The sequence below is a fragment of the Falco peregrinus genome, chromosome 4, assembly GCF_023634155.1.
Source record: "Falco peregrinus isolate bFalPer1 chromosome 4, bFalPer1.pri, whole genome shotgun sequence".
NCBI lineage: Eukaryota > Metazoa > Chordata > Aves > Falconiformes > Falconidae > Falco > Falco peregrinus.
In genome coordinates, this window is record NC_073724.1 from 565795 (window position 1) to 592942 (window position 27148).

The following is a 27148-nucleotide window of genomic DNA, read 5'->3' on the forward strand; positions in this document are numbered from 1 at the left end:
AAAGTGTAACTATGGCCTGTGAAGTCCCATCTAACATGGCTACAGAAAAGCTGTCACTGGTACGGAGCTGATAAAGCAGGCCGCAGCGAGAGGTCCACCCTGGGCTGCAAAATCCAGACTATCGACTGCTATCAAGGAGTCCAAGGGCACTACTGCACTGCAACAGCCACAATGCTGTCTGTGTCTGAGACACTTGAAGGAAAGCGAGCATGAAGGTCAGGTCTACATGTGCTGCATGCAAAGTACTTTGTAACACGGATATGGCCGTAGCTTATCGCTTATCTAAAGATAACAGACAAATGTGTTTGAGAGTAAATATTGACTACATATTTCAGCAGGAACACAAGATCTATCTCTATCATCACAGTTCGTCCAGAGTCTCCTTATAGCTCCCTCTTCCCACTTACAAATACTTTATTCACAAGTTTTCTCTCAGGATCATACCTTCTGTGCCTCAACTTTGCACAGGAATAAATGATGTGAGAAACCTGACCAACCCTTATTCCACACTGGATGTGCTATGTGAGGGCAAAACCAGTTGTCTTTCTATCACAAGTCCATTTCTTAAGAGCCTTTTTACTTTCATGAAGCCTGAAACTTAAAACTTTCTGTATTTTAAGACTTACTCAAGGTTCAGTGTTCGTATTGTTTGCAGACAATACAATATTCATTTTTGTTGAAAAAACTCCACTTGAATCTTAAGTAGTGAACTGAGACAGCTCTGTATTGCCGTCAACCTCTACATGCAAAGCTTTCCTAGCGGGAAGCTTGTCCTTTGGTCAGGTCAGAAAGTGTACAACCAATTTTTATTTAAATGTCTATGCTTCAGTATAACTCCAGTGTGCCAAGACAGAGTCTGACAAACTCATTCACCCCTCCTCTGGTTTCTTTGTGAGTTTTCTTTTTATTTCCTTCCCTCCACTGTTTGGGATGAATGAAGCTGGAGATAGAAACCAAAAAAAAAAAAAAAAAAGACATCCAACAACATTAACTAATGAGATGTTGAGGCAACTAAGAGAGCAGTGGATCAGGACACCATCCATTATGTGGATATGATGGGATACAGGACTGTCACGTGGGAAGATTCCTGTGTTTTTAAATTCATATATTTATCAGAATATATCACTGTGTATGTAATTTTCCACTGAACACCAGGTGAATATAAAACCAGAAAATAGAATGGACACGTTTCCAGCTGCTCTTGCTTTCTGGTGTAATTACAATGAAATTTAGCAACACAGGACCTTAAATATGCAAAGAAATTATCTCGAGTTGAGGTTTGCACTGAAAGTAGGTCAGTGTGCCTTGTTTCTAATTTTAAGGGTACAATTTTGCCTCCACAGATAATACAGGATGAAAGAAATCAGTATGTCAAACTCCTAATTCTCTAAATCATGTTTTTGGTAATATAATTTCTCTATTCTTTGAGAAAGCTTATGACTATTCATAGCACATATTTGACAATTTTTACACAAGCAGAAGAGTAAGAGCCTCTGTTCACAAAGACAGTATTTCATACTTCAAGACTGCAGGTTGCCAGAACACCTCACTGTTTTCTACTGTGTTAAGATGAGTTATCTCCAAAACATTATTTGGGCATCTTTTATTGCTGACATTCCTTATAAATAGCTTTCAGGAATCTGCCTGATGTCTGTGGCAAGATGCTCAACTAACATAGCTCAGGATGTCAAAACCCTTTGTGTATGTTGGGTTACCTGAGCCAAGTGCAGGTCTGAAGACTTCTTTAATTATATATTCACTATTCTGTGATCACACATATTCCTTACGCTAACATTATATATGAAGGTATAACATTCTTTCTTACTTGGTTTTAACTTGAACTAAGCCTTAACATTTCATGCTAAGATATCCTTCAGATTTTTCCTTAATAAAATACCTCTGGAATCACAATTTTTGGCCTATAATCCCAGACAGACATGCAGAAATGCTGTGATACTACCTACAGTGAGCTGAAAGGGATAGGTCAGGTTTGGAATAGCTCAAAATGAAATATCAGGAGTGTAATCTTCGTTATTTTTGAGGTGGATCACCTATAGTCTACCGTATGTGTACGTACTTCAGTTGACTTAAAACATCCATCCCACTGCAACCAGCACCTCTTGTACTGTTATGTCTGTGAATTCGTGTTCTCTGGTCTTTAAAAAACTTCCAGGTAAGTGCAACTACCATACAAAAACCCTTACGTATTTACCACAAGAGGGAGCCTCCTTGCCTCAAAAAGCAAAGTTGGCGTTTTTGCTACTTAATTTCTGCAATGTATTTTTTTGCAGGGTGCTTTATCCAAGATTATTAGGAATGTTGTACCTTTGTGTATGTGGGACTGTAAAATACAGCACACTCAAATACATAGACAAGTGCAGAGAAGGATTAACGACTGATAATTTGTTTCACCTGTGAAACAGTGTAATGTCTATATGCAAAAATGTTCTTTTTCCCTGGAGATTCTGCATATTGGCCTGCTCTAAATGTGCAAAAAAATGGAAACACTTGCAGGAAATTGGGAGCTTTATAACAACGACTGATAGAGGAATCTGCCTCTTTCACTCTCTCTGGCAAGATACTGGCTGATGCCCCACAGCATACAGTAAACATGCCTTGTCACAGCAATAAATGTGAAAGCTGGATTACAGAATTGGGAAGAATCGGGAACTATCTTATGAGGAGTCTACAAATGATGGGTGGCTGTACACACACACACACACACACACATAAGAGCTGTCTGTAGATTTAGTCACAAGAAGTTATCTTACTCTCAGATGGAGACAAATAAGGTTTCTTTAGTTTTTGAAGAAGCTTTTGCACAGTCATCTTAATGAGAGAACTTCCTGAGAACAGGTAGAACCACCATGTAGCATACACAGGAGAAATGCACAGTACTACTGAGAAGTCACAGCTGTGACTTGCAATAAAAAAGGAAAAAACATCTTCCTCGGGCAGTAATTTTGAGATGTGAGAGTACAGACTTACCAGTCCAGTGTTGATGTTTTGTGTTTCTAGACCACTGAAATCAGCTTTACAGAAAAGAAACCTTACTGAGCACGATCTAGGAGCTTGAATCAAAAGTAATGAATGCACAGAATATAAGACATACAGGTGCTTATACAATACCTCAGGGATATCCATCATTCTCCTTAGTTTCTGATCTCTCCAGTTCCAATCCAGAATCATGTATTTTGTGGAGTTCAAGCACAGGCCATCTAAAAAGGCAACATAAATTTTACTACTAAGATAATACGACATGTGCTTATCAAAATGATTTTTGGCTTTTACATCTTTTGCTGTCTGTTTCCAAGGAAACTAATCTCTGAACACTTAAGTACTACGTTTGTTGGTTAGAAACTAATGCACTGACACTGCAAACTCCCTTAACCACATAATCCCATGCCTTTTTGGAAGATAAACACAAAAGCAGAACAACTACTGTTGCCAGCTTTGTCAAGAACTAACATCCTGCCAGAAAATAATTCCTCAAGCTTCCTCTTGATTAAACCACAGGAGTTGAATTTCCACAGCTGATGAGTAGCTGGTAAGTTACAAGGACCCTAGCCTGAGAACCCCTGTTAATGGGAACTGGCAGCATTTAGCAATTTACAGCCTGGGTGCTGTGTGCATGTGTGTCAGGTCAGTGATGCTGCTGAAGAATTCCTTTATCCTCCAAATAAATGGTTGTGAAAGACAACAAAGGTCCTTTCTGAACTGGCCCTCCAGCTGTTCCCCTATTTTTCCCTAATCTTCTACATAATGCCCACAATTTTCTGTGTTGGTTTTGACTCTTCTCCATTCTCTAGTGATCTGGGACTGCAACATTAAAGTGGCAAAAAATGACTAGACCTTAGGATAAGATGATAAACCTTGTGTCCCTAGCATAATCTGCCTCCACCTAACATAGAATCATGGAACAGTTTGGGTTGGAAGGGACCTCAAAGGTCACCGAGCCCCAGCCCCCTGCCAGGGGCAGGGTCCCCTTCCCCCAGCCCTGGCTGCTCCCAGCCCTGTCCAGCCTGGGCTTGGGCACTGCCAGGGATGGGGCACCCACAGCTGCTCCGGGCAGCCTGGGCCAGCGCCACGCTGCCCTCATGGCAATGTGCTGATGTACTGAGCAGCAATGATTTAATGTTGGTGGAGGGCACAGGAAGCAACAAAATTATGCTACTCCTGTACCCTTTTGGAATGAGCAGCGGAGTCCTAATCCACAGCCGGTCCCTGACCAAGAAACCACAGTTAGAGCAAGGCAGTGTTTAGAAAGAGGAACAGAAAGAGTCATCATCTTGTCATTTTGTTGTTTGTTTCTCTCTGTGTACATAGTATCTATTAAGTAAGTAAAAGTACTCAAAATTTGGAAAGAGAAAAGGAGATTTATATAGAATAATTAATTGCATTATGGGTGATCAAAAATAAAATCAAATCAGCAAGCAGATCTTTTATCCACCCCTCACAAAAGTTTACACTGAGCTCAGAGTGACATATGATACAATGACTTCTGCCTTTACTCCCTTTTGATTTACTTGCAGTGTTTGGTTTCCTGGAGCTTTAAATCTTACACCACGGTTTTGCAATCACTTCCAAGTCAGTGTAAATCAGTACTCTTGCCAAAAGAGGAAGTTCACTACCTCTGCCTGCTCCTTACCTGATTCTGTGTGCACACTGGTTTTGTTTTAATTGGGATCAGCTCACTGAGATGCCAGACTCTTGGAGCAGCACAAGAAGCAGGGAGGGGGAATAAATGGGCATGGACTGGGGCGGGGAGGGGGGATTATTACTCTGCCTTTCTCTGCTAATACTGACTTACGCCAGCTTTAAGTGATCATAAAATCAGCTACTAGAATCTTGACCTCATTTTGACTAACACAACACAAGTGGAGAAACAGAACTGTACAGTTTAGTACCCAAATTTACAGATTCATGTTAACTGAAGCACTTCAAAAACGACTGAAGCCTTGCTTCTCGTGACATGAAGTATAAAATATCTATGGAGAAAACCCTCCTTGTTCTCCTACCTTGCTCCATCAGCGCTTTTACTCTCCCAGGAGTTCCAACCCCGATGTGGAACACACCTTTCTCCAACATAGTCACCTGTTCTTTTATCTGATTTGATGAGAGAAAGACAAATCACAGTAAAACAATGATAGTTTTAGAATTTCTTCTCAAAGAGCTGGAAATAAATTCAAGATCTCAAAGAGTATCTTTCTAGAATACCATTAAGTAACAAATTCATCTTTCAAACTGTCAGACTGATGTATCTGCAAGAAAGTTTAAGAAATAGAACAGCCAGCTGGGCATCACACTTCTCTTGAAGTTCAGTCATTTCCAGCTTTGAAAATCTGCTATTGCACCAACTATTTTTGGAGGTGAGAACAGTCTGCTTCCTTCAGCATTTAAAAAATTCTCTGGAAATATCTGGAAAACTAACAAAGTTGAATTAGCTCTAAACTCCTTCAAGACAAAGACACTGGAGAAGGGTGAAATAAAGCAAGTGACATTTGTGTGTTTGACAGCATTAATATCAAGGGCCAAACGTCCGCTCGTTACTTCCATCCTCCCCACAACTGGTGCTCTCCAACAGGTATGGATATTGGGTATCCAGGTGTCCAACTGGCAGAATGCAAGTGTGGGTGCTGGTACAGTTTGCTTCTACAGACCTATGTGCGTAAGCCTTCTATTTAAACAGGCAAAAGCCATTTGAATGAGCACCTCACAGGAACGTGGAACATCTTTAAAACACAGCACATGCATAAGCATCTACATTCTGCATAGGACTGCACCAGAGCTATTGGAGGTGGTGTTTGGGTAGCCTCCTCAAACTGCAAGAATGGGTTACCAAAGGAAGCGTTACCTAATGAAAGTCACTATTGCTAAATGCTTTAAAAAGGAAATGGTACTAATTGGTTGTTTAGTTGTTCTACCAAAATTCCCTTTCAGCTTTCTTACCTTTATGTGCTTTGCAAACAACTTGAGAACTCTGCAGTCTCCCTTAAATGCTGTCATTGACCTAGCAATAAAACAATTAAAAAAGAAAATGCAAGCATTAGGGCTGGGATTAAGAACACACAGGAGGAAAGCAAACTAACTGGCATTTCTCAATATTCTTGAGACACAAAGTCCCCCAGTGACCTCTGCTTGTACTTTGAATATGATGTACATTCTTGTTTGCTACTCGATCAACAATGATCGACAACTGGACCAACACAATAGAAGGTATCACTAGGGGGTAATATTGTTTAGATAGCTTTTCAGCATGCTTTCACAGCTAACTTACTTCAGAAGTGACTAATCACCAAATTCCAATTTGAAAATATCTCAGTTACTGAGACACAGGCATGAATGAACATGTGTGTGCATGCACAAAAGGACAGATCTGTGCATAGACCAAGCTGCATTTTAGGGAGTCTTCCTGCAGCATGACTGCTGGGAAAACCTAGGCTGCCACAGTCTTTACTGCAGAGACTGCCCAAATTCCAGTTAACCAAAACTCATTCACTGGGAAACCTGACTTATTTTTCTGACACTCCATTACGGCACACAGTAACAACTCTATGTTCTGTCTTAATCAAGCAGGAGACAATATATTCAGTATTTACTGAATATCATTTAAGACAGCTTTTTCTGCATTTTTTTTTTTTTTGCATTGTGCCACATTTTTGATTTTCTGTTGTGCAAAGCTAAAGGTTTATATACAAGTATACATACAAACCACCTAAGTCTCAGAAGGCAGTATCTGCATGCAGGAGCCAAGCACTACTGGCACATCTGCTGCATCTGTGCTTCTATCTGTGGCATGGGCTCAAAATTCCCAACTCTCTCCATCTCATGTTGTACTGCCAGAAAATCATAGGAAATGGGGTTGAGACACAAAAGACAACCATGAAATTTGTGAGGTACATATTAATTCATCAAAGTCATCAAGAGTTCTGGACTGAGAAGGGGGAGGATAGAGAAAGGAAAAAGAAAAAAAAAGAGGGCAGGGAACACTTCTAGTGGTGGATCATGATGCTTTACTGGTTTACTCTGTTCCCAAGTATAACACCTTGCGTGTTTCCCCAAATTGGTTACACTTTCTTTCTGATTTTTAACAAAAATAGCAATTCCATGCAACTGAAGTACTAACTGTTACTTCAGTCTAAAACCAACCACAGCACTCCCATAGTATAGAGCAGCAAGGGATATTGCATCAGTTTGAGTGAGTGAATTTGTTGGCTTAGCAGAGGACAGTGTCCCAGTTTTGCCTCTATGTCTGTGGTTCCTCTATGTCTGTGGTTTCTCTGACTGATTGCCAACGTCAACAGAACATTTGCTATCGACATACTTGATGAGTTCCAGGGAACGAAGGGCCGAGCTGCAGATAACCAGCATCACCACCGACTTCTTCTCCTTGTGGTTTTTACGGAGTTTTGCCCACTTAGGACAGACTGCAATGAAAAAAACCCGTGTACACACACAGTAGAAGTTCTACATGTCACAATTTCAAATTACTAGAGTACATGATGAATGGTAACCAGCAGCAGGAACACACATGCTGACGCCTATGAGGTCTGGATCTCTGGCAACACTTTTACATTTAAGTCATGGCTGAGAAATGGTAAAATAAAATGCCCAAATTAAAATACAGAAATATCACATAATTGAACAAATTAGATAAGCATTAAAAATCAACAGTTTGTAAAGTGACAAGCCCATTGTCTTCACTTGCCACATAGCACAATTTGTATCAGAGAAAATCAGTTGACGAGAAACATTTACCAGACCAGAAGTTCTATAGAAACATACAAGAGAATAAAAATTCTCTTTGTTCATGTCCACAGAGAGCTGCAGGTTTTTTACTGTAAGATAATACATGCACCTACTTAAGAAGCCACAATAAATTACTGACAAATAATCCCTAACAATTAAAAGAAACCCTAGAACATTTTGATACAAAAAAGTGATAGAGTAAAAAGAGCCAGAAAACCAAGACCTGTCATAAAAAACCCCAACAAACCTTAAAGTTATTAATATCTCATAATTAAAAATATTTGGAGGTACAGATAACAACTGTAATAATATTGCATTAGCAGTGTTTGTCGTACAACTTTCATCCCATTCATACCAACATTTTAACTCACTTTCCTTCAGGTATGAAGAAAAACTGTGGGTGAGATCATTGGCTGGCAAAAAACAGGAATCTGAAAATATAAAGGAAAAAATATTTTTGTTGATGTCTTCTTAATAGCAAAAGGAGCATAAATGTTTGCTGCATAACTGCTGGTTATATTGATGAAACAACAACTTTGTTAATCCATCATGAATAAATTACCATTTGTGAAACAAAGGTTAATGTACATCTCATGTACAAGAAGCTTTACATTGGATAAGTCAATGATGGTCACATCCCTCAAGTCAATTGCAATTCCTTTCCTTGCTCTCACCATGAAACACTGAACACAGGGCTGCACAGGTGCAATCACATACTTTAAAAGAAGTTTTCGTATGCCTTTGCCATAATTAATCAAAAGTCTTAGCTAAAAGCCTTACAGTCAGCCTGCTAGAGTGTTCCTCCAGCCTGCCGACAACAGGAGGCATTTGCAGATCACCCAAACAATTCACACTGTCTAAGTGCAGGAACCTACCAATAATTTACCTGTCAATGAGTTTGTTCCTCTTTCTGGCCTTTCATACTGTGGTCATCTACCTAACTGCACCAACCCTAACAGCAACACGCACACAGCATTTTAATGCCTTCCTCCTCCTTCACTCCCCACTGCCTGCCTGTCTTTTACCTGGTCACTGTGTCACCTAGTAAGGCTTGTAAGCTCTCTGTGGCAGACAGGCCATCGAACTTTAAGCTTCATGCAGAGGCAATGAAGAAAGACAAGGTACTAACAGGTTCTTTGGAAGGTCCTTTCTCCAGTGTCTGTACAGAAAGTGTAAGTTCTTAAAAAGGTGATTAAAATCAGATGGTCTGAAAACCTGCCATCGTTGTTAAGGGTCCCTTGCCCAGTGGAACAATATGCTCCCATAGAGCATTACCAGTTCTGTCTTCAGGGACCCACATACTTGGTGTCATTCTGCACAAAGCACAGCACCTCAGGGTGCCTGTCTATGGATGTCTGCTGATATATTTTAACTAAGTATTTAGGACACTTCCTTATAGACATAATTCCTGTTCACATGGATGGTGCATTGTGCTAATGCTGGCAGCATCAATCCATCATTTCCACCGAAGAGGCGGTGTGACAAACTTGGTTTGTAGCTGATGCCTGGCTGAAGTCCTGCCTGCGCAGCTCCTTGAGCACAGCCACTCTCCATCACTCTATCTTCCATTTAACCAGTGTCATCTTGCTCAAAACTTTCATTTTGCACTGATCTCTTTCATTAAATCCAGAGACTGGAATTTCCTGGGACTTGACCTCCAAATGGAGTGACTGTGTACAACCAAAGGATCAGCAGCTGATTCACTTTTAACGTCACATTTAAAAGACACACTCTATGCTGGTGGAGATGGGCAGGGGCTGCACTTCCACTGGCATTTGGTGCATATAGGAGAGCTCTTCACATCCACCACGGCCCTTTCCTCCCAGTGGCAAAACATCTTTGTTATTGTTTTGCTCTTCTGAACACATCAAGTCTCATCAATGACTGAACAATTCAAAAGAGAGTTTCTAAAGGACAGGAGCTTCACTCACTGACTTTTCAGCAACAGCCCTGCAACACTGGAGCATTAAGAACAATTTCAAACGGAAGTTTCAGAAAGGGTGGAAGAAACACACAGCTCCAGACTGCAGCGAGAGACCATGCTGACTGCAAACACGACCTCCTCTGCCGTGTCAGTTAACAAGAACACGCAACTCCAAGTAGTTGCTTGTTATTTGGTCAGTGCTTCGACGTGAATGACTTGACAGCTGTAGAAGTTTGCAAACTCCTTGGCACTCTAAGCCTTCAACTCCCAGCACAAAAAGAAAGAGAAACCACCTCCAATACAACCCAAGAGCCAATCCATATGGAAATGGGTCACTTCACTAGCCCAAAGGGCTCTCTTAGCAAGAAAGAAACCAAAGCAATTTATTGTTTGCTAAAACCCCTGAAGGTCTAAAAATATTTAACACAAGCTTTTCAAAGCAATCTGTATGGGAATTCTCCAGCCTTTCTTGATTCAACAAGAAAGCTGAACCTGCCCCACAGAAATAAAGAAGGGTCAACCTAGAATCACAGATATTAAGGAGAAGTGTATTTATGTAGAAAGACAGACTTAAACATTAAAAGAGAGAAACCACTGCTGGGCTAGAAGGCTCCTATATTTGGCACAGGTCACTAAGGGTTCAAGAGGTATCAAAGGTGTATGCAGGTTAGTTACCAGGCCGTTTGCTCTTCATAAGCTCTACCAACAAATAATGGACAGTGCCAATAAGATGACAGTGCCTCTTTATCTGCAGAGTAAGAGGTAGAAGTTCAACGTTGCCTTTATCTCTAATGCAGCCTCCAACTGGCAGAAGCTGACCCTGCTCTGCCTTTTCTATCACTGGCTCTTAACTGGAGACAGAATATGGGAAACGAAAAGGGTCCTTGTCGTGGTTAAAACTTGGTCACTTTACACTTGGACCAAAACCACCGTCTAATTTCATGCCACTCCCTGAAAAACCATTGTGTTCAACATCTCATAAGCATGTCAGACTGATGCCTCATTATTTCTTTGACTACTCCTGTCAACCTTCTTATTATGCACCCAGATCAACTCAGATAATCCCAGAAACAAACTACATTTTCGCTCTCTCAGTTAGCATCTTGGAAGCTATTATTAGGAATCATATATTTTCTATTGGAAAAGTGAGCTTCTGAAAATTAATACTTCACAATAAAAGGACAGATTTAAACAATGCTGCTTTTCATTTCTGTAACTCCAAGAATCCTCACATTTATTCCAAGGAAACTAACGTATCTACTTAAACCAGCAGATGAATACAGAGTATAAGCAAATATCATCATAAAAAAGTACAACTCAGGACCTGCCCCAAAAATCCTTTCTCCTGTAGAAAAAGTACTCAACAGTATCATGAAAAAAGCATTTTTTATTCACCTATTAAATATAGCATAAGTTACCTGACAGCTTTAATTCCTCTATTTCAATCACGGAACGGTTTTCACCAAAATGTTGACTTAGCAGGTTTTGTAGATCTGCAGGCACACCAGGTTTTAGAGCAGATTTCTCCAGAATATCAGAAATTTTCTTCTAAAAAAACCAAGTAAAATGAGTAAGTATGGCATTTCTATCATCTCTGCTCTTTGGCTAGCTAACAACACTGTAAATAAATGTTCCTTCATAACTTTATACAGTTATACTGGATTAATTACAGCTTAATTAGAAAAAAACACTTTACAAGGGAACAAGATTCCCTTTGTCTTTAGTAGGAATGCAGATTTTAGATGCAAGTCAGATACTTTGATGAGATGCTCTGTGACCCTGAAGACAAAAAATCACGTGCACTCACCTGAAATGCTTCCCTAACAAAAACGTAACAGAAAGCTGTTTTTGCGAGTTTTGCTACTGTTACACTTAAATATCAGTTTGAAAATTCAGGGTTTATTTAATCATTTGTTTTTATTTATTATTCTTAAAGCATAACAGCAGGACACAAGTAGTTATAAAAGTCTTGGTTATGCGTTGATTAAACCAGGGTACCTACCTATCTATTCTGGAAGGAAAGATGGCTAGCCAGACTCACAGAATACCATGCAAGTGTGATGAAAATGACGTAAAAGCTCTAAAAACCAGAAGTCAAGCAGAAAGAGCTCAGCAGCTGCTTTGTTCTTCCAAAATGTATAAACTTTTAAACCAAACTAATAATTTTTAAAGCCTGGATGCGAGTTCGTAATGATTGCGTGTTACACCTGAAGAATATCAGCAGACAACAGGTCTGAATTTTCACTCAAGTGGAAGTGTTGCTGTGTTTTTCCCCATAATTAAATAGATCACGAGGGTAGAATAACCCAGGGTTCCCACTGCCTGAATGATCTGCCAGCATTCAAGAGAACAGCGGATTTTCAAGGAGAGAAGCAGCCTGGAGACAACAGCAAGAATGTGAAGCCTCCCTTGTTCTCCCTGAGAAGCGATTCCCTTGATTAAGGTTTCTCATGAGGATGCATGGCAGCGTAAGCCTAGAAGCGAAAAGGAGCAGGAGAGCGTGGTTAGGATGGAGCAATAGGGTACACAGCTGTGAGGCAAACAGATTTCACAGAGGGATGAGGTGGGCCTGGAAGCATTTCTGGCAGCTCTGGAGGAGCGCCGAGTACCTTCAGCGCAAGTTCAGCTGGCCAAGGTCTGGGACGGCAAAGATGAATTGATATTTTAAAGAGTGCTATAGCGTGAATGTAGGGGACAGATCCGCTTCCATCCCTCTTTCCCTCGCTCTATCCCAGCACGCACTCCCTCCTGCTCTTCCATTCCCCACACTTGGCCTCCCCCTCCTGCCCAGTGCACCCCCAGCGCCCCTGTAACGGCAGCACAAGGGGCAGAAGGCTGGACAGGGAAGAGCTGCGCGGGGGCTGCTGAAGCCATCCACCCCACAGCAAAGGCAAAGCAGGCAGCCATGTCTCCCAGCCATCTGCCACCTGGGCTGCTGCCTGTTTCACCTCTGCTAAGGGCCAGCAGAATCTCCGACAGTGGGATACACAGAGATGCAGTGCTTACGCCTTCCTCTCAGCCCACCTCTGCCCAGGCGCAAAGCCCCCCGCAGCCCCGGAGGCTTTCCAGCGGGCACCTGGCTGTTTGGCAGGTGCTTACAGTGCCTGAACGTGCAGCATTCCTTCCCAAGATCCACCCTCACCTGGCCCCACCGTACTTCTCTGCCATGCAACAAGTGTCTTCCCAAAGTGTGACGAGAGGCACCTGCAGCCACGGCAGCCCTTGCCCGAGGCCCATGGCCACACCGCTTCCCTCTTCTCCCCGTCAACCACAGGCCTCTGCTCCAGCCCAGCGCCACAGCCCAGGGAACCGCGGCTCTAGCGGACAGCATGACAGAACCATCAGGCTCCTTTTACTTGGTAATTCAGCGTAAGGTGCCATTCCACAGGACCATTACATCATTCGGTGGGCCACTTGGTTCCTTCAGGAGAATTATGGCCCTCTGGAGGGGAAAAGTCTGATACTAACAAGAAATTCCATACGAGCAAGAGCAAGGACACCCGAGCAAACTCTGTTCCTTCAAGGAGAGCTGCGGGGAAATGTTCCTCATGCAGGAAGTTTTATTATTTTTCCTCCAATTCATTCCAGATGCTTGAAAGCAAAGGGTCTTTCCCCTCCTTTTCCTCATTTTTGGAGAAAGCACTTTGTTTGGAAACCATAGGTCAACCCAATATATACTTCCTGATGGATTTTTTTGATGGGCTGCGTATGTCATCTTAGTGGTGTAGCCCCACTGAAATCAAAGGTGTAACTAGGAGCCTATTGTCTGCCCGAGAACAGCATCTTTTTGTTAGGTCTGGTTCACCAGTCTCTGCTGTGGGATGCTTTTGCTCTGACAGCAGTGGAACAAGGACCACGGTCACTTCTGCCAGAGCTGCATTTAAAGCAAACTCCTACTCCTCCCTCCCCCCATTCCCTGGATGATTAAGAGGCCACCTCTCAGCCCTGTGAGGGAGCCAACTATTTACAGTCTGTCCTGAAAGACAATTAACTTGCCTGGTGTCATATCATGGCCATCTAAACTGCAGAGCGTGTTTGCTGTGGGGGGTGAGGATGGAGCACGGCCAGAGGGACAGTACAGAGTATTTATTTATATACTTTTGCTATAAGCAGAAAAGCAAACAAAGACAGTTCTTGGCTCAAATGACATTCACAGCAGCTGGAGCCTGAGCACATCACTGAAATGGGACAGATTTTGCAGCAACTGAAATTCCACCTTCCTTTGATGTGGTTACATTTTCCTGGCGTGCAACACTTCCAGGTGGGGTGTAGACATATACTACCCTTCAGTGGAGTATAGACACAATGCCACAGCTCAGGTTGGGAGTGGGTATTTTCAGTGAAGCCACAAATGCAAGGATTTCCATTCTTCTCTGAAAGAGGCTGTAACATTACGACCATTGACTTATCACCACATGGTACTCCCGATTCTGAATCTTGTAACAGCACATGTACCCACTGCCCAGTCCCCAAACACGCTCTAGGACATTCATACCTTCTTTCTCCTCTTTGCCTTTAGAGTCCTCTCTTGTTTTTCTTCAGGCTGACTTAGAAAACACTCTGTAGGCTGCAAAGCATGTATTAAAGAAAAAAAAAAAGGAAGGAAGAAAAAAAGATTCAGCATCAGATATCTGATCACCCTGGGGGGGAGGAAAGTGTCACTGAAGGGATGTAAGAGTGGATACAGAAAGTATAATGCTGGGGGTTAGGCAAAAACAAACCCAAGTGTCCCTACCTGTAGAAGGGATCAAATTCTTAGAAATTATATATATATATGAAGTAATTTTGGACTTGACATCTATGTTACTGTAACCGAGAGGGCAATAAAAGAACAGAAAGTTGAAACATGCAAGTTGTAACCACAATTCCAGAAAATGGTGAAAAGCAGGTTTTGATACATTAAAGAAAAACATCAAACAAGAGGAAAACATGAACAAAACTTTCACAAACTTTGTATTTTTCATCTTTATTATTGTATGTGATTGTTTTTCTAAACTTTGCCAATAGTGCTTTAAAATAACTGGGTCTAAGGTGAGCATCCAGATGGTAAAAGATACTACAGAACTGGGCGAGAATAATTGGAAACAATCATGTTCTGGATTTCCTTTTACATTTGTAATGCAAAATTTAGGAAAACATGTTTCAAATTTGTTCTACCCCATTCTTGCTTTGTGTCCTCACAGCATGTAGGATCAAATACACAGAAGAAAAATACACGGTGCATTTCAGAATATTCTTCATCCAACACGTGCTGCTATCATTAACCCCCTGAGTGAGCAAGCTGAATCAGTCCATTTGTACCAGAGTCCCTGCTCACATAAGCCAGAGTTCGGGTGTGTCCTGAGCCATCTAAAATTGCCCAAAACAGAGGAAGTGAGGCACAGGCTTTCCTTGTTTTGAGCATAGCAGTTTTCTTTTGCCTTCCTAGGGACTTCCACTTCATAGAAATGCAAATTAATCTACACAGACAGGCTTTAGAGCTTAGTAAGTGACTTGAAGAGCAATGGGAACATACACTGAACTGCAGGAAAAAGCTCCTTGATACTAGGATGCATTTGCCTGGAAAAATCTGCTCCTGTGAGAAACCATGGAGAAGTCTCATCACACGGGGCATTAAAAGCTCAGGAGCCACAAATTCAGCACTGCTCCCCCAGGGAAAGCCTGGAAGAAAAGCATCAGCACGAAAAGGAGCCCAGCTGAAAGCCAAAGAGGCTGCTCCTTTGTTCCCCTGTGAGGGCAGCTCCAACAGGGCCAAGGGACCAACGAAACGCTAAGAGAAGTGCAGGATGTCAGAGTCTTTTGGAGCCTTCCTTGCACTGCCCTCCCTTAACAGAGGAACTCGTCACAACAACTGGCACTACACGATCCTCCCCAGTATATTTGCACCTTTCCAAGCTTATTCTCATATCCTTATTAGAAGAATTTTGTTTATAGAGTTTAATTGTTCCTATTATGCCTGCATTTCCCTTTTCCTCCCCACTCCCTGGCTCATTTAGCTATAAGAACCAGGACACCACCATGCTCAACACAAACCAGTAACCTACTGCTTATCCTACTTTCTGTGCCGTGATGCAACCACAGCCAATGTACTTGCATAGGGCACATAGGGCAGCAGCAGTGGCCCTGAAACTGGCTGAGGTCTGACGTTTTTATCTAGGAACTACCAGAGAAGAGTCGGTTGGGGACTAGCTACAGCCAGCAAAGCACCCTACAGCTCGGGCTGGAATATAGTGCAGCCTGGATCAGCACCCACCCACGAGAAGTCGTGGCAGGGACCGTATCTTGCCTCAGCCACAGAGATCTGTCTGTGTGCTCTTCTCAGGTATAAAGAGGTACGGTCTTCACTAGAAATCAAGGAAATGACTGCATGCAGAAACTCACTTCAACCAACAAAATCGCTCCAGGGTTAAAAAAAGCTGCTCCTTTTTCTTCTGTTTCTTGTGTGAAAACCTCTGTCCTGACTCTGATTCAAGTGCTTTTAAAACACCACCATACATTCCTTCATTCTTATCCCTACCATCAGCATTCCCAGACACTGAGACTGAAACAGAGCTACCCTCTGCCTTCAGTTCCTGCCCTACCCTTATGCATCCCAGCTGTCCATAGACACTCAAAGACCACTTGCCAGGTGTTTTAATTGCAAATTCCATGTTCAGCATCATATTTTATGCAGAGAAAAAGCCTTTGGATTGATTTAGTCAAGGGAAACTACCAAACCATCAAAAAGCCAGAAAAGGGCCATCCTAGACCTCTTTCCTCCGATAAGGTATGATGGTTCCCTATCCTAGAAAGTGCTACCACTCTTTCAGCTTATTGAAAGATGCCACTCGTTCACTGCAGGCCCATTTCTCCCTTTGTATACATTACAAACTGTTTTACGTAAATCTGCAAAAGACTCCCTGCAACTGGTATCTGCATAAGAAAAGAATAAAACTGTGCCACAGATCTGAAACATTTTCTCTAAGAGAAACAACTTTTTCTCACTGATAACCCTTCATTCAGCTGTTTAAAAGTATCACCAAATGCCACAGCTTCTTTTTAGGAGGCAGTATACAACCCCTTTCTCTCAACAGGAACAGAAGTACGCAGCAGGCTTGTAGTCAAAGCCTTACTTCCTCAGAGAAGCACTCAAAATTACCTCCTTTATGACAGCTTATATATATGTAGGTGTAGTATACTATTAGTCCAGCAATAATACATCCACTTTATTCAGACATTCAAAATAATGCCCTAAGAAAAAGAGAAACTTAATGCTAGTGAGTGGCTGTAAACTTACACATCTTTGATGATCTGCAGTCTAAAATATTTAGGTATCTGATCTGCACTGAACTTCTGACCCTTATCCAAATGTTAGCTGCCTACCTACTTATGCAATAGCTCTTTGCATGACACCCTTAAGAAAAGGTCATTTGCATGTTTTTCTTATGCAAGAGACAGAGCAAACAACCAACCACTTTTTGACATAGCTCCCTTGTGCTCTGTGTTTTTATGCTGTTTTTACATGGAAGTTCTTAAAATGCAGAAAACAGGAAATTTGTGCTGAGACAATTGATTTATGAACTAAAATGTCATAAATTCCTTGTTTGTTAATCATAGACAGAACATAAAATATTTCCTGTATTATATTTCTAACGTTTTTTTTTTCTTTACGTGTTGCCAAGTTACTGGAAATTCAACTGTAGAGGGAAAACATTCTTGCGTGTGTGTGAAAGCTTACATTCTAGGTCAGCCATATAGTCTGACTTTTGGAGTTTGTGACAAAGTAGACACATCAATGCACCATTCAGACTGGAGACAAATTATTCATTTCACTATAAGCCCGAGGACAGACTGCAGACTAGAAACATAAATGTTCGTGTAACTATTTGGTTATCTCCTGACTGGCCTTAAGGTGCCAAGCCCACTGCAGAACAGCTTTCAGCCTGTGAATAAGTCAGGGACTAAGATGGGTTATGTTATATGTACCAGAACTACAGAACTATGAGCTTTCCGTAAACACATCTGATTTTGCAAATGTTTTGCTCTAAAAGTCAGGCACGTACCCATGACTTGAAGCTCCCATAAAGCATTGCCTCCTGGAGTTTCATGGCTAAACAATAAATTACTTGATTCCAAAATGCACTGATATCCTTATATGACAGGAAGAGCTGTGGCAGGTGTTCTACTACAGCTGAGCAGTCCCAGTCCACCTCGGCAGGATAACATGTGTTGGTCATCCTTTCTGATAGTCTCACATAAAGAGCAAAGCAGCTCCTCCAAACCGTCTTAACTTAGTCCTAAATGCTTAAGTGGAGATGATGGTGATAAAAAGTGGCTCTACCTGCATCCTCACAGAGTTGATGTCCTCAGCATCTGACCCCCTGGGAGACCATGTACAAAGAGCATGTACAGTTTTCTGTGCTGCTCAGTTCTCTCTTTCCCAAACAAAACACAGAACCAGCTCAGGTATTTGGCTCACTTCACCTTCGGTCTCCTTGGAAAGACACCCGAAAGTGTAGTAATTGCTACTGTGTTGTTTACACTTCTCTGTTACAAAAAAAGAACACTGCTGCAAATGGTTTTCCACTTGAGCAAGTGCCTAAGCATCACCCAGTGAATTACTATCGACCTAAGGGTCAAAATTAATATCCATAACCTCAAGGAGAGAGAGCTGCCAGTATAATTTTAGCTCTTTGACAGCCGTTTGGTCAATTCTGCTGTACGGTATCAGAAAGACAGAAGAAATTTACCTTCCAACAAGAGACTTCTTAAAATCAGCTGACCTCTACATAACTCTTTTTTGCTCAAGTTGGGGTGATGCTGTCTCTCAAAGACCTTGCTGCCTTTCCCCTGGCATACTCCATGTAATGCTGAACACCACAGACAGTATTGGTTTTAAAGGAAGCTTTTAGCGGTGAAAGGCTATTAAAACATCCATCTATGTAGACCCAAATTCTTCTTCACTTAGACATTGCACTGGGGACGCGCTTGGGTGGATGCTGTACAATACAAAAATATAGCTTTCAAGACCTTATGTGTGCAGGGAAAGGGAAAAGGTTACAGGGGAGGACATTCGGTAGCACCACGCAGGCTTTTATCACTGGATAGTCCCTTCGTAGGAGACAGACCTACCAATCTCAACTCACACAAAACGAGAGTGAAGTTGTTACTGAAATGTACCAGACCATGATCACTTCCAAATAAGGCAAAATAAAGTAATGAAACAATCCTTTTACATGAACATATCAGACAAACAGTGAAGAAAACTGAATGAAGGGGGACTACGTTTCCCTATGCATTATCATCTCTGTGCTCTACACAACTACTAAATTTACAAACCTGCTTTCTTTTCTTTGTCACAGTGGGTTTGGAACCTGAATCTTGATGTGGTGCTGTCCTGTTACCACTTGCTTTCTCAAGAGCTTGATCATCTGAAGGATCTAATGAGAAAAAAGAAGTTTTTGTTACTGTGTTTCAAATCCATCTCCTACCCTTGCATTCAAAAATAGGGATAAAATCTTCAGCTGAAAGGTTGTCACAATACAATCTCAAGACTGGCAGTAAGTACAGCTGTAACAGATTTTTTTATCATTTTAGAACACTGGTATATGAAATTCATTCTAAGAGAAATCCCTGGCTTCCCCATTCTCCACAGTATTACAGGCAGGCAATATATTTCTTTATCTTTCTGGAATGCTGCACAGTGATTGACAGCTGCAGGATCACAGGTAAAAATACCTAATCTTCCCAAAACCTCCCTTGACTTAAACTAAGCAGTGAACGATGAAAGAAGATGTTATTGATAAACTACATCTCAAGTTGTATGACATCTCTCTGCATTTTTTCAGAACAATTAAAACATAATCTTGGATCTGTAGCACTGCATTCACCACGTATAATTACAGACCTATCCCATCAGACCTCAAAATAAGCAACAGCACTGGTACTGTACAGTAATGGCACTACAGTCCATAGGATCACTGTAAAAATACATATTTCTTGCTAAGTTTGCTGACGCTTCTTTCAGAATAAGTCATCTCCCACTAAAACAAGTCTTGTAGATGAAGGAAGAAAAAAATAAAACCAAACACACAGAAACATGCCACCCCAGCTTCCATCTAAAAGCCCCAAATGCCTTACTGACCCCATTACCTAGAAGAGGAAAAATTACAAGATTGGTATAATATCCGATTATATAAAAATATATGCAGCCATTTTCTGCAAGTTATTTGTAGTATTGTTATACTATTATTTTATACTATCAACAATTAACTATACTTATTTGTGTAAGCAATTACAATTATATTTTGCAAGTAATTGTGTCTCTTCAGTAATGATTAGACAAAGGCACCATTCCCGAAATTTAACCAGACTGTCTGCAAGACCTAAAAAAGACTTATGTTTTGAAAGAAAACTATTTACAATAAGATGTTTCTACTTGTTCTCCTCTTCATGTCTTCTAACTACAGAGAGACTTGGGGAGGCCCTGGAATTATCCACAGCAACAGTTCCCTCTAATAGTGCTGTATCAGTGCTTAAATTGTACTCAAACGCAGAAGTTTCTGCTGGGGACTGAGTTACTTCCCTGATCATTGCCAGAAACATTATCACCCATAAAACTGAATAATTAGAAGGGAGTAACTCAGTTTCGGCACCTGGAATATTTCCATCCAACAGGTACTCAATCCTTGTTGCAATCTCTGTATTCTGAAGTTGTAAATTCACAGCTTCAAGATTATTTATTTTGAATAAAGAGGAACAGTATGGTTTCTTAAGCATCACCCTGAGTATGGATGACATAGCTACATTCATGCAATAAATAGCTGTGAGCAGAGTAAAATGATGGCCAGAGAAGGTGAGAGGGAGAAAATCTGGCTGGTATTTGGATCAAGCAGGGCTGGTATTTCCTAATTCCATGTTAAAATAGGTACCTATTGAAAAAAGGTAAGTGAAAGGGTATGTGACAGATAACCTCAAAAAAATTAAGTGAAAGATAAGTAAAAGGATATGAAGGGGAAAAGGCAGTCTTTATTAATCCACAGATGCAACATTATATATTATTCATCAGTCAGGTAGTAGCTTTGAAAATCCTAATGCAACAGACCAGGTAACAAACCAGGTACGTATTTATGCCTGGAAAGATACCACCTTGTAAATTCCACCCCTTCTTCCACTTTGAAAAGCTTGTGAAACAGTCAGCATCCTAAAGATGGGTTGTGACAGCTTTTAAGAGTTCAAAACCATTTGGGAAGTTGAAAGCTAGCAAGTGAAGAAAATCAGTGAATGTTTTAGCAGGTTGGATGTCACTTGTCATGAAATCTTACTCGGTATAGCTCAGATTCTTGGCAAACTGCCAGAGCTTTAGAAACTGAGCAGCAACTGAGAAGAGGATTCGTTTTCTGTCCAGTACAACTAAGAGACTCCTACGTGAAGGGGTTAGAAAAACACATTGAGGAACTTCGTTCAGACCATAAGAAGCACCATGGAAGAAATGATGATGGTTCACTTGCACCTCAAGGCAGGATGAAGACATATTATGAAATCTTAAATGGGAACCCCCCAAGGAAAGGCCCTACTTCCAGCTGTAGCGCAAACACGAGCACCAGGTGGGCACTGCAGCCCGGCCGGCCTGCCTGCTGCCTCCTCCTCGCAGCCATGGCCACCACAGCAGCTGGGCAGGCTGCAGCCGTGCCAGCACCAGACCTCACGCAGGGCAAGTGGCTGGTGGCAGCGGAAGCGCAGGGATGTCACCCCTGGCAGCCCCTTACAACAGGCAACTGTAACACCAGGCTGCCCCTAAGCTGTGCCAAGCCAGCCTCAGAAAGGTGGCGGGCCTTTCGAGGGTCTCTGCTGAAAGGGCATGGGCAAGGGAGGTAACAAGCTTGAATCCCAGGCTTACTTGTACACTAGGAAGTACATGGCACTGGTCTCCATGAGTCACCCTCACAAGCTGTCTTCCTTGCCTTCTAAGGGATGAGCCCAGTCTGATTGACTCTTCTTCTGAGCTGCCATACAGTTCATGAACCAGAAGAACGAACCCCCATCCACAGTCTGTCTCTTTTGCTAGAGATCACTGTTACTGTCTCCACAGTGTTCATCAGACATTGGCTGAAGGTGAAAAGAGTTTGCTGGGAAAGCTTACCGGCCACCAGAAGTAAAAAGGAGAGAGGATTCCAAGGCCAACTGCCACTGCACTCTCCAAACTAGCCAGCTGTGAGAAGGTCTTTTACCATCTCATACCAGCATACTCTTCATGCCGGTCCCTCTACTGCCTTCTCCCAGTCTCTCTGCATTAAGGGCGCACTCTCCCTCTTCTCTCTGCTTCTTCCTCGGCTGCTCTATTCATCGGCTCTCAACCACTTCACAGAACCAGGCACAGCTGCACTGTATCTACATTGGCCAACCCGCCGCCCCTGAAGCCAACCCACAGTTGTATACTATCAAAGCTAATTAACCCAGCTGCATTCCTCTACAGCCAACTTTTTTTTTTTTTTTAACATCATCAATGGCAATATGGGTTTACTTTTTTATAAACTTACTATTAATGCACAAAAAAATGTAATATATATATAGTCCTGTACAGCCTAACACATGGCAGCAGGGGAAGGAGGAAGAAAGCAAGCTGAAGGTTTGGGAGACTAACAGATTTCTTCCTTATATCTGTATCAGTCTACTGGGCTCTTCCTTTCTGTCCTCCTGAGGACAGCTGAGTGCCCCTGCCCAGGAACAGCTCCTCCCCAGCCTATTCCTCTCCGAAGCCACTGACCACTTGTGTCCTCTGGCCACTTTGGAATCACAGATAGGAGATTCCATGAGCAGAAGCTGGAAAATTACATCATCCAGTATACTCCTGAAAGCTTCAAAGGTGTCTCGGTAACTCAGGGTTACCCCCGTGCACTGCCACGGGCTCGTTACGTGCTGTATCACCTTTCCCCTGCCAAGGAGGATCTCCCGTGCTTGAGAGCCCATCACTGACTTCTGTCCCTCCTGCCCTGACTCCGGAGGTACTGGAGGAGTGACCAGCTTTTACACACATCAGCTCTGCACCACCAGGGTCCTGGATGCACTACACCCAAGAGGCTGCAGAGCGAGGATATAAACAAAGTACATCAATGAAATCAGAACTAAGTGTCTCTTTGTCCCTCTTGTTCACTGTGCTTGAGCCCCAGACACCCCTTCTCGAGTGTAACTGTGTATGTCTCGCTGAATTGAGTTGCTGAGCCAGCTCTTTCCAATATTTCACACTGGAAATAAATCAGAATTGCATAAAATAGATTCAGGGGAAGCTGCCCGTGATCTTTAAGCATTCCTTCTTAAATCTCACTTGGCATTCTCCAAAGGCAAACAGGAGTCATCTAAGTTTTAAATAACCTCTTCTCTTCCTCATAAGTAAAAGACACACTGCTAGCAACAGCAACCTAAATCTGGACAAACGGTTTCCATGATCTGAAATAGCCTGACAAACAATGCACCACCTGCTCACTGCCCATCTGAGTGCTGGACTGCGCTCCATGACACAAGGTCCCCCACTTCCAGCAAGGAACAAGGGAAGAAGGAACCAGTGTCCAGCCCCAGACTCAGCAAACAGCTGTCAAAAGAGTTCAAATTCGAGCATCTTTCCGCAGTACCCAAGTACCTTTATCTCATACCAGAGGAGAACTTCTCATTTGTTCCAGAACCAGGCACTCGTGTCCCAGCCAAGACAGCCATTCGCTCTGAGCCCTGATTGCCTGTGACACCGTGTCAACTCCTGTGATGACAGCAGCATTTTGCTGTGGGCATCAAAGTACTACAGGCCAGACTCTGCCAACCATGCTCACGTTAAAGAGTGTACCTTCCTCTGCAAGCCGTTACCTTGATGTCAGCGGGGTTATTCACAAAATAAATCATAACGTGATGCAAATAAACGCAGAAGCGCTGAGCTCACAGATCCCAAACACATCTGCATCAGAGCAGCACTGCTTGTCCTGCTTCCAGGTGCCAGCTGCCCAGCAGACTCCCCTCTGACAGAACAGGACAGAGCGCAAATCCTCCCTTAATAACAAGTGGGCACAAATGCAGAACCTAATTGATTACTACAACATTGACTTTCATCTCCTTTGTGGTGCAAGCGAGTGGGCAAGCAGGCACTGACAGAACACACTGCTGAAGGGACGGTGTTGTTCAGTGCAGCCGCCCTCCGTGTCTGCCGTCCTGCAACGTGTGGACCTTACGCAACCACAAGGTCATCAAAGGCATCTGAACGATCATGTAATGCTCTCGATATAAAAAAATGAATGTGAATTCCGCAGCTCTTCATGTTTTTTCCTTTGGTGTTGCATCAGTAGCATGGCAGACACTAACAGGCTTCCCAGTCATTAAATATTTGTTTGATTTTATTTTGAACCACACTGAAATGGAGAAAGCCATTTATGCTTTAACATATACATATATGAATTATACAACTTTCTCCTCTATGATACTGATCACTATTTAAAATCATTCGGTGCAATGGTTTGTAACTTCCTTTGAATTTAATATTGATATAGACACATGTCTAAGTACATCACTATCTATATTATATATATACACACACGTATAATACATACATATGTCTGCAAGTTTATACACATAAACAAATAAGCATAGCGATATTCAGATAATATAACAGGTTCCCTTTAATCATCACCTTTATTAACCGATATACTCACAAAAAATGCACATTTGCTTGGTTACTTATACTAGTATTTTTAAAGGCAGACAAGACTGTAATGATATAAGGAAGAAATGACACATGCTTTGATGTGAAAGCAATTTTGTTCATGCAAAATAGCTAGTACACACAAATTTGTGTTTGCTAGGCTGATTCACCATTACTGAGACTTCTGACCTTCAACATGCCACTTTTCTCTTCTAAAGTGATTAATAAAGGAGTTATAGTGACCACAACATAAATACTTAATACTTACAAGAACTAAGGCTGACTGAAAAAGTGAAAATTCTAGGTAGCATGCCTCCAAATGCCCTGAAATAAAGAAAAGGTTCCAACAGAAATGTAACAGAAAATAATCTTAAAATTCTTTGGAAGTGAACTTGTGTTTCAAGCCAGCCTATGACTGAAATGAAGACAAGGGAGCTCACAGAAATGATGGCAGCTATGGGAAGCTCCTCACAGGAAGAGAGGACAAAGGGAACAGAAGGGGTTTTTTGAGAGAGAAAGGAGGCATGGTGCTTACAACTCTTCATAATATAGGAACAATGAACATTAATCAAAAAGAAAGCTCAGAACAGAAAAATATTATTTTGTGCACACACCGAGATAACTAAAGGAATTATTTCCACTGCTTTGGTTGGGGTTTTTTGTTTGGTTTTTTTTTTATCTGGAAGCCAAGTGAAATTAGACATCTATTTGGTATCCAGAAGACCTCCAGTGACACAGGTTGGTGCAGGAGAAGTTCATTTCTTACCATTAAACTCATCTCTGTGATGGAATTGGGAGGGAACCTGCCTTGCACGTCCATGAGGGAGACTCCCTCAAATTTTATTTGATGTCTCTGGCACTGCCCACTGTCAGAGACACACTCCGGGTCAGAAGAGTCTCTGGGTCTGAACAGAAGTCCCTGCTTTCTCTCTTATGCTCCCATCAGGGCTAAGTATCAGTACTAAACTATAATTACTTACATGAAAACAAAGTTTATACATAATTTATTATTGCCACACCCCCTGCCCTGCTTTTCCCCCTCCTGACTTCCATCCTCCTCCGACTGATCTAAAATGGCCTCGTATCTGAAACCAGACTTCAAATAAAGCCTGTGTTTTCTGATTTTTAACAAAAAGTCCTGTACACCATGGAAACAGATCTTGTATTTGTTATGCTCTCTTTCTAGTTTCAGGTATGTTACAGGAAAGTATGTGCTTGTCATTACCCTACAGGTGGGTGCAGTTTGTTCAGTTTGGGTGTGCTACAATGGACTGACTTCAGGCTGCTTTGCAGGCTGTGCTTGTATTTGTTGGTTGATTAAACAGTACTGATCTGAGTTCATTAATCTGGAGGGAAACTATTTCTCAGGGCTCCCAGCTTTAAATTCAACAGATTAAAAAATATTTGATGCTGGGTAAAATACCAAATTTGTTAGCCACATTCACAAGTTTTTTCTTAATTGCAATTTTAGATTCCTTTGGGAGGAAGAGAGGAGAGGTGGGTCAGGGAAAATAATAAAATTGAAGCCTGAGGCTTCCTTATTATTATCATAATTTTGCCATTAAAAACTGGCCTAAATCTTTAGTGAATCAGATTAAGTAATCTTAATGCCACTGCACTACTCGAATCTTTCTCACTGCATCTCCCCTGCACGTCCCATCGGGCACACACAGTTCAAGGTCAATTAATTTTCTGTAAAATGTAACAGCTGCCAGCAAAATTGGCTCCCAGGTCCCTGTTCACCCTTGCTCAGGTGGGAGGCCTTCTCTTGCCACCACAGCTGTGCCGATCACAGTGATGAGGTAAAAGTGATAAGGACAGTGTTTTATCACAGTGCTAGGGTACCACTCCTCCGGGCAGCGCGGAACATGGCACTCAGGTGGTCCTGCCAGGATCCAATGGAGCAGACCACATCTTTGCAATGAGACAGGCCTGGCTGGGGGGCTGATTAACGAAGAGAAAAGGATTAACATTTTAAATATTTTAAAGCACTCCCAGCTACACTGATTCCCTGACCAAAGGGAAAGGTTCCGTGCCGCAGTGGAGAAGCAGGCACAGAAGCCGGTGGTGCACAGCAGCAACAGGCAAGCAGCGGCTCAAACCGCCTCCTGGGCCGATTCCCAGTTACTCAGCTGCGTGTCACCGGCACTGCCAAGCCCGAAAGGAGGATCTCATTCTACCAGGACAATCCTCCTGAAGTTCCCTCTCTGTAGGCAATAGACAGCTTTGAATTTTCCCATTAAGCCTAATGACAGCTCAGATGCCCTGGAGCCCATAGTGTAAAGCCAACTGGCCAAGCAATAGCTATGAAGCTCTTCTGGGGACCTCCAGACCAGCCACATGGGATGGCTAAGAATGACATTTTATTATTAAAACAATTCTTCAGACCAGTTGGTGGCTACTGACCATGACAATACTACAGAAACTGCCAGTATGTGAGATGAAACGTTAAGTTACAAAAGTAATCTATCCTTGGGGAAGATCACCACTTAACTATTGCATCAAAAATAGCTACAACAGTGTCAGTACTCTCTTTATTTCTCACACTGCTCTGACCAAAATTCCAAAGGGTTCACTAGCACCCCCAGAAAAATAAACAGTTCTCCCCATCGCACGCATGCACCATCTGCAGTGGCACCACTGAGAAATCCAGATGACAGATTACAGAAAAAAAATCCAATCATCCCTTTACCTCCTTGAATAAGGATTAGCTAAATCATTTAAAACAGTACAATGAAACAAGATTTAGTCTTAGAAATCAGTAAGAGAACACATGGACTGACAAGAAATGAAAAATGAATATTTAATTGCATCAA

General features: G+C 42.1%; 1 protein-coding gene across 1 annotated transcript in view; it reads right to left on the bottom strand.

Annotated features, from left to right (window-relative positions):
* The window catches only part of CMSS1 (cms1 ribosomal small subunit homolog), a 236996-nt gene that overhangs the window by 894 nt on the left and 208954 nt on the right, over positions 1-27148 (bottom strand). Inside the window, exons 2-9 of the mRNA XM_055803321.1 lie at positions 18992-19092; positions 14169-14240; positions 11092-11221; positions 8121-8180; positions 7325-7427; positions 5950-6010; positions 5019-5106; positions 3130-3218 (exon numbers count right to left, since the gene is read on the bottom strand). Of these exons, the coding sequence (XP_055659296.1) occupies positions 3130-3218; positions 5019-5106; positions 5950-6010; positions 7325-7427; positions 8121-8180; positions 11092-11221; positions 14169-14240; positions 18992-19092 (704 nt within the window). The remainder of the gene's footprint in view (positions 1-3129; positions 3219-5018; positions 5107-5949; positions 6011-7324; positions 7428-8120; positions 8181-11091; positions 11222-14168; positions 14241-18991; positions 19093-27148) is intronic.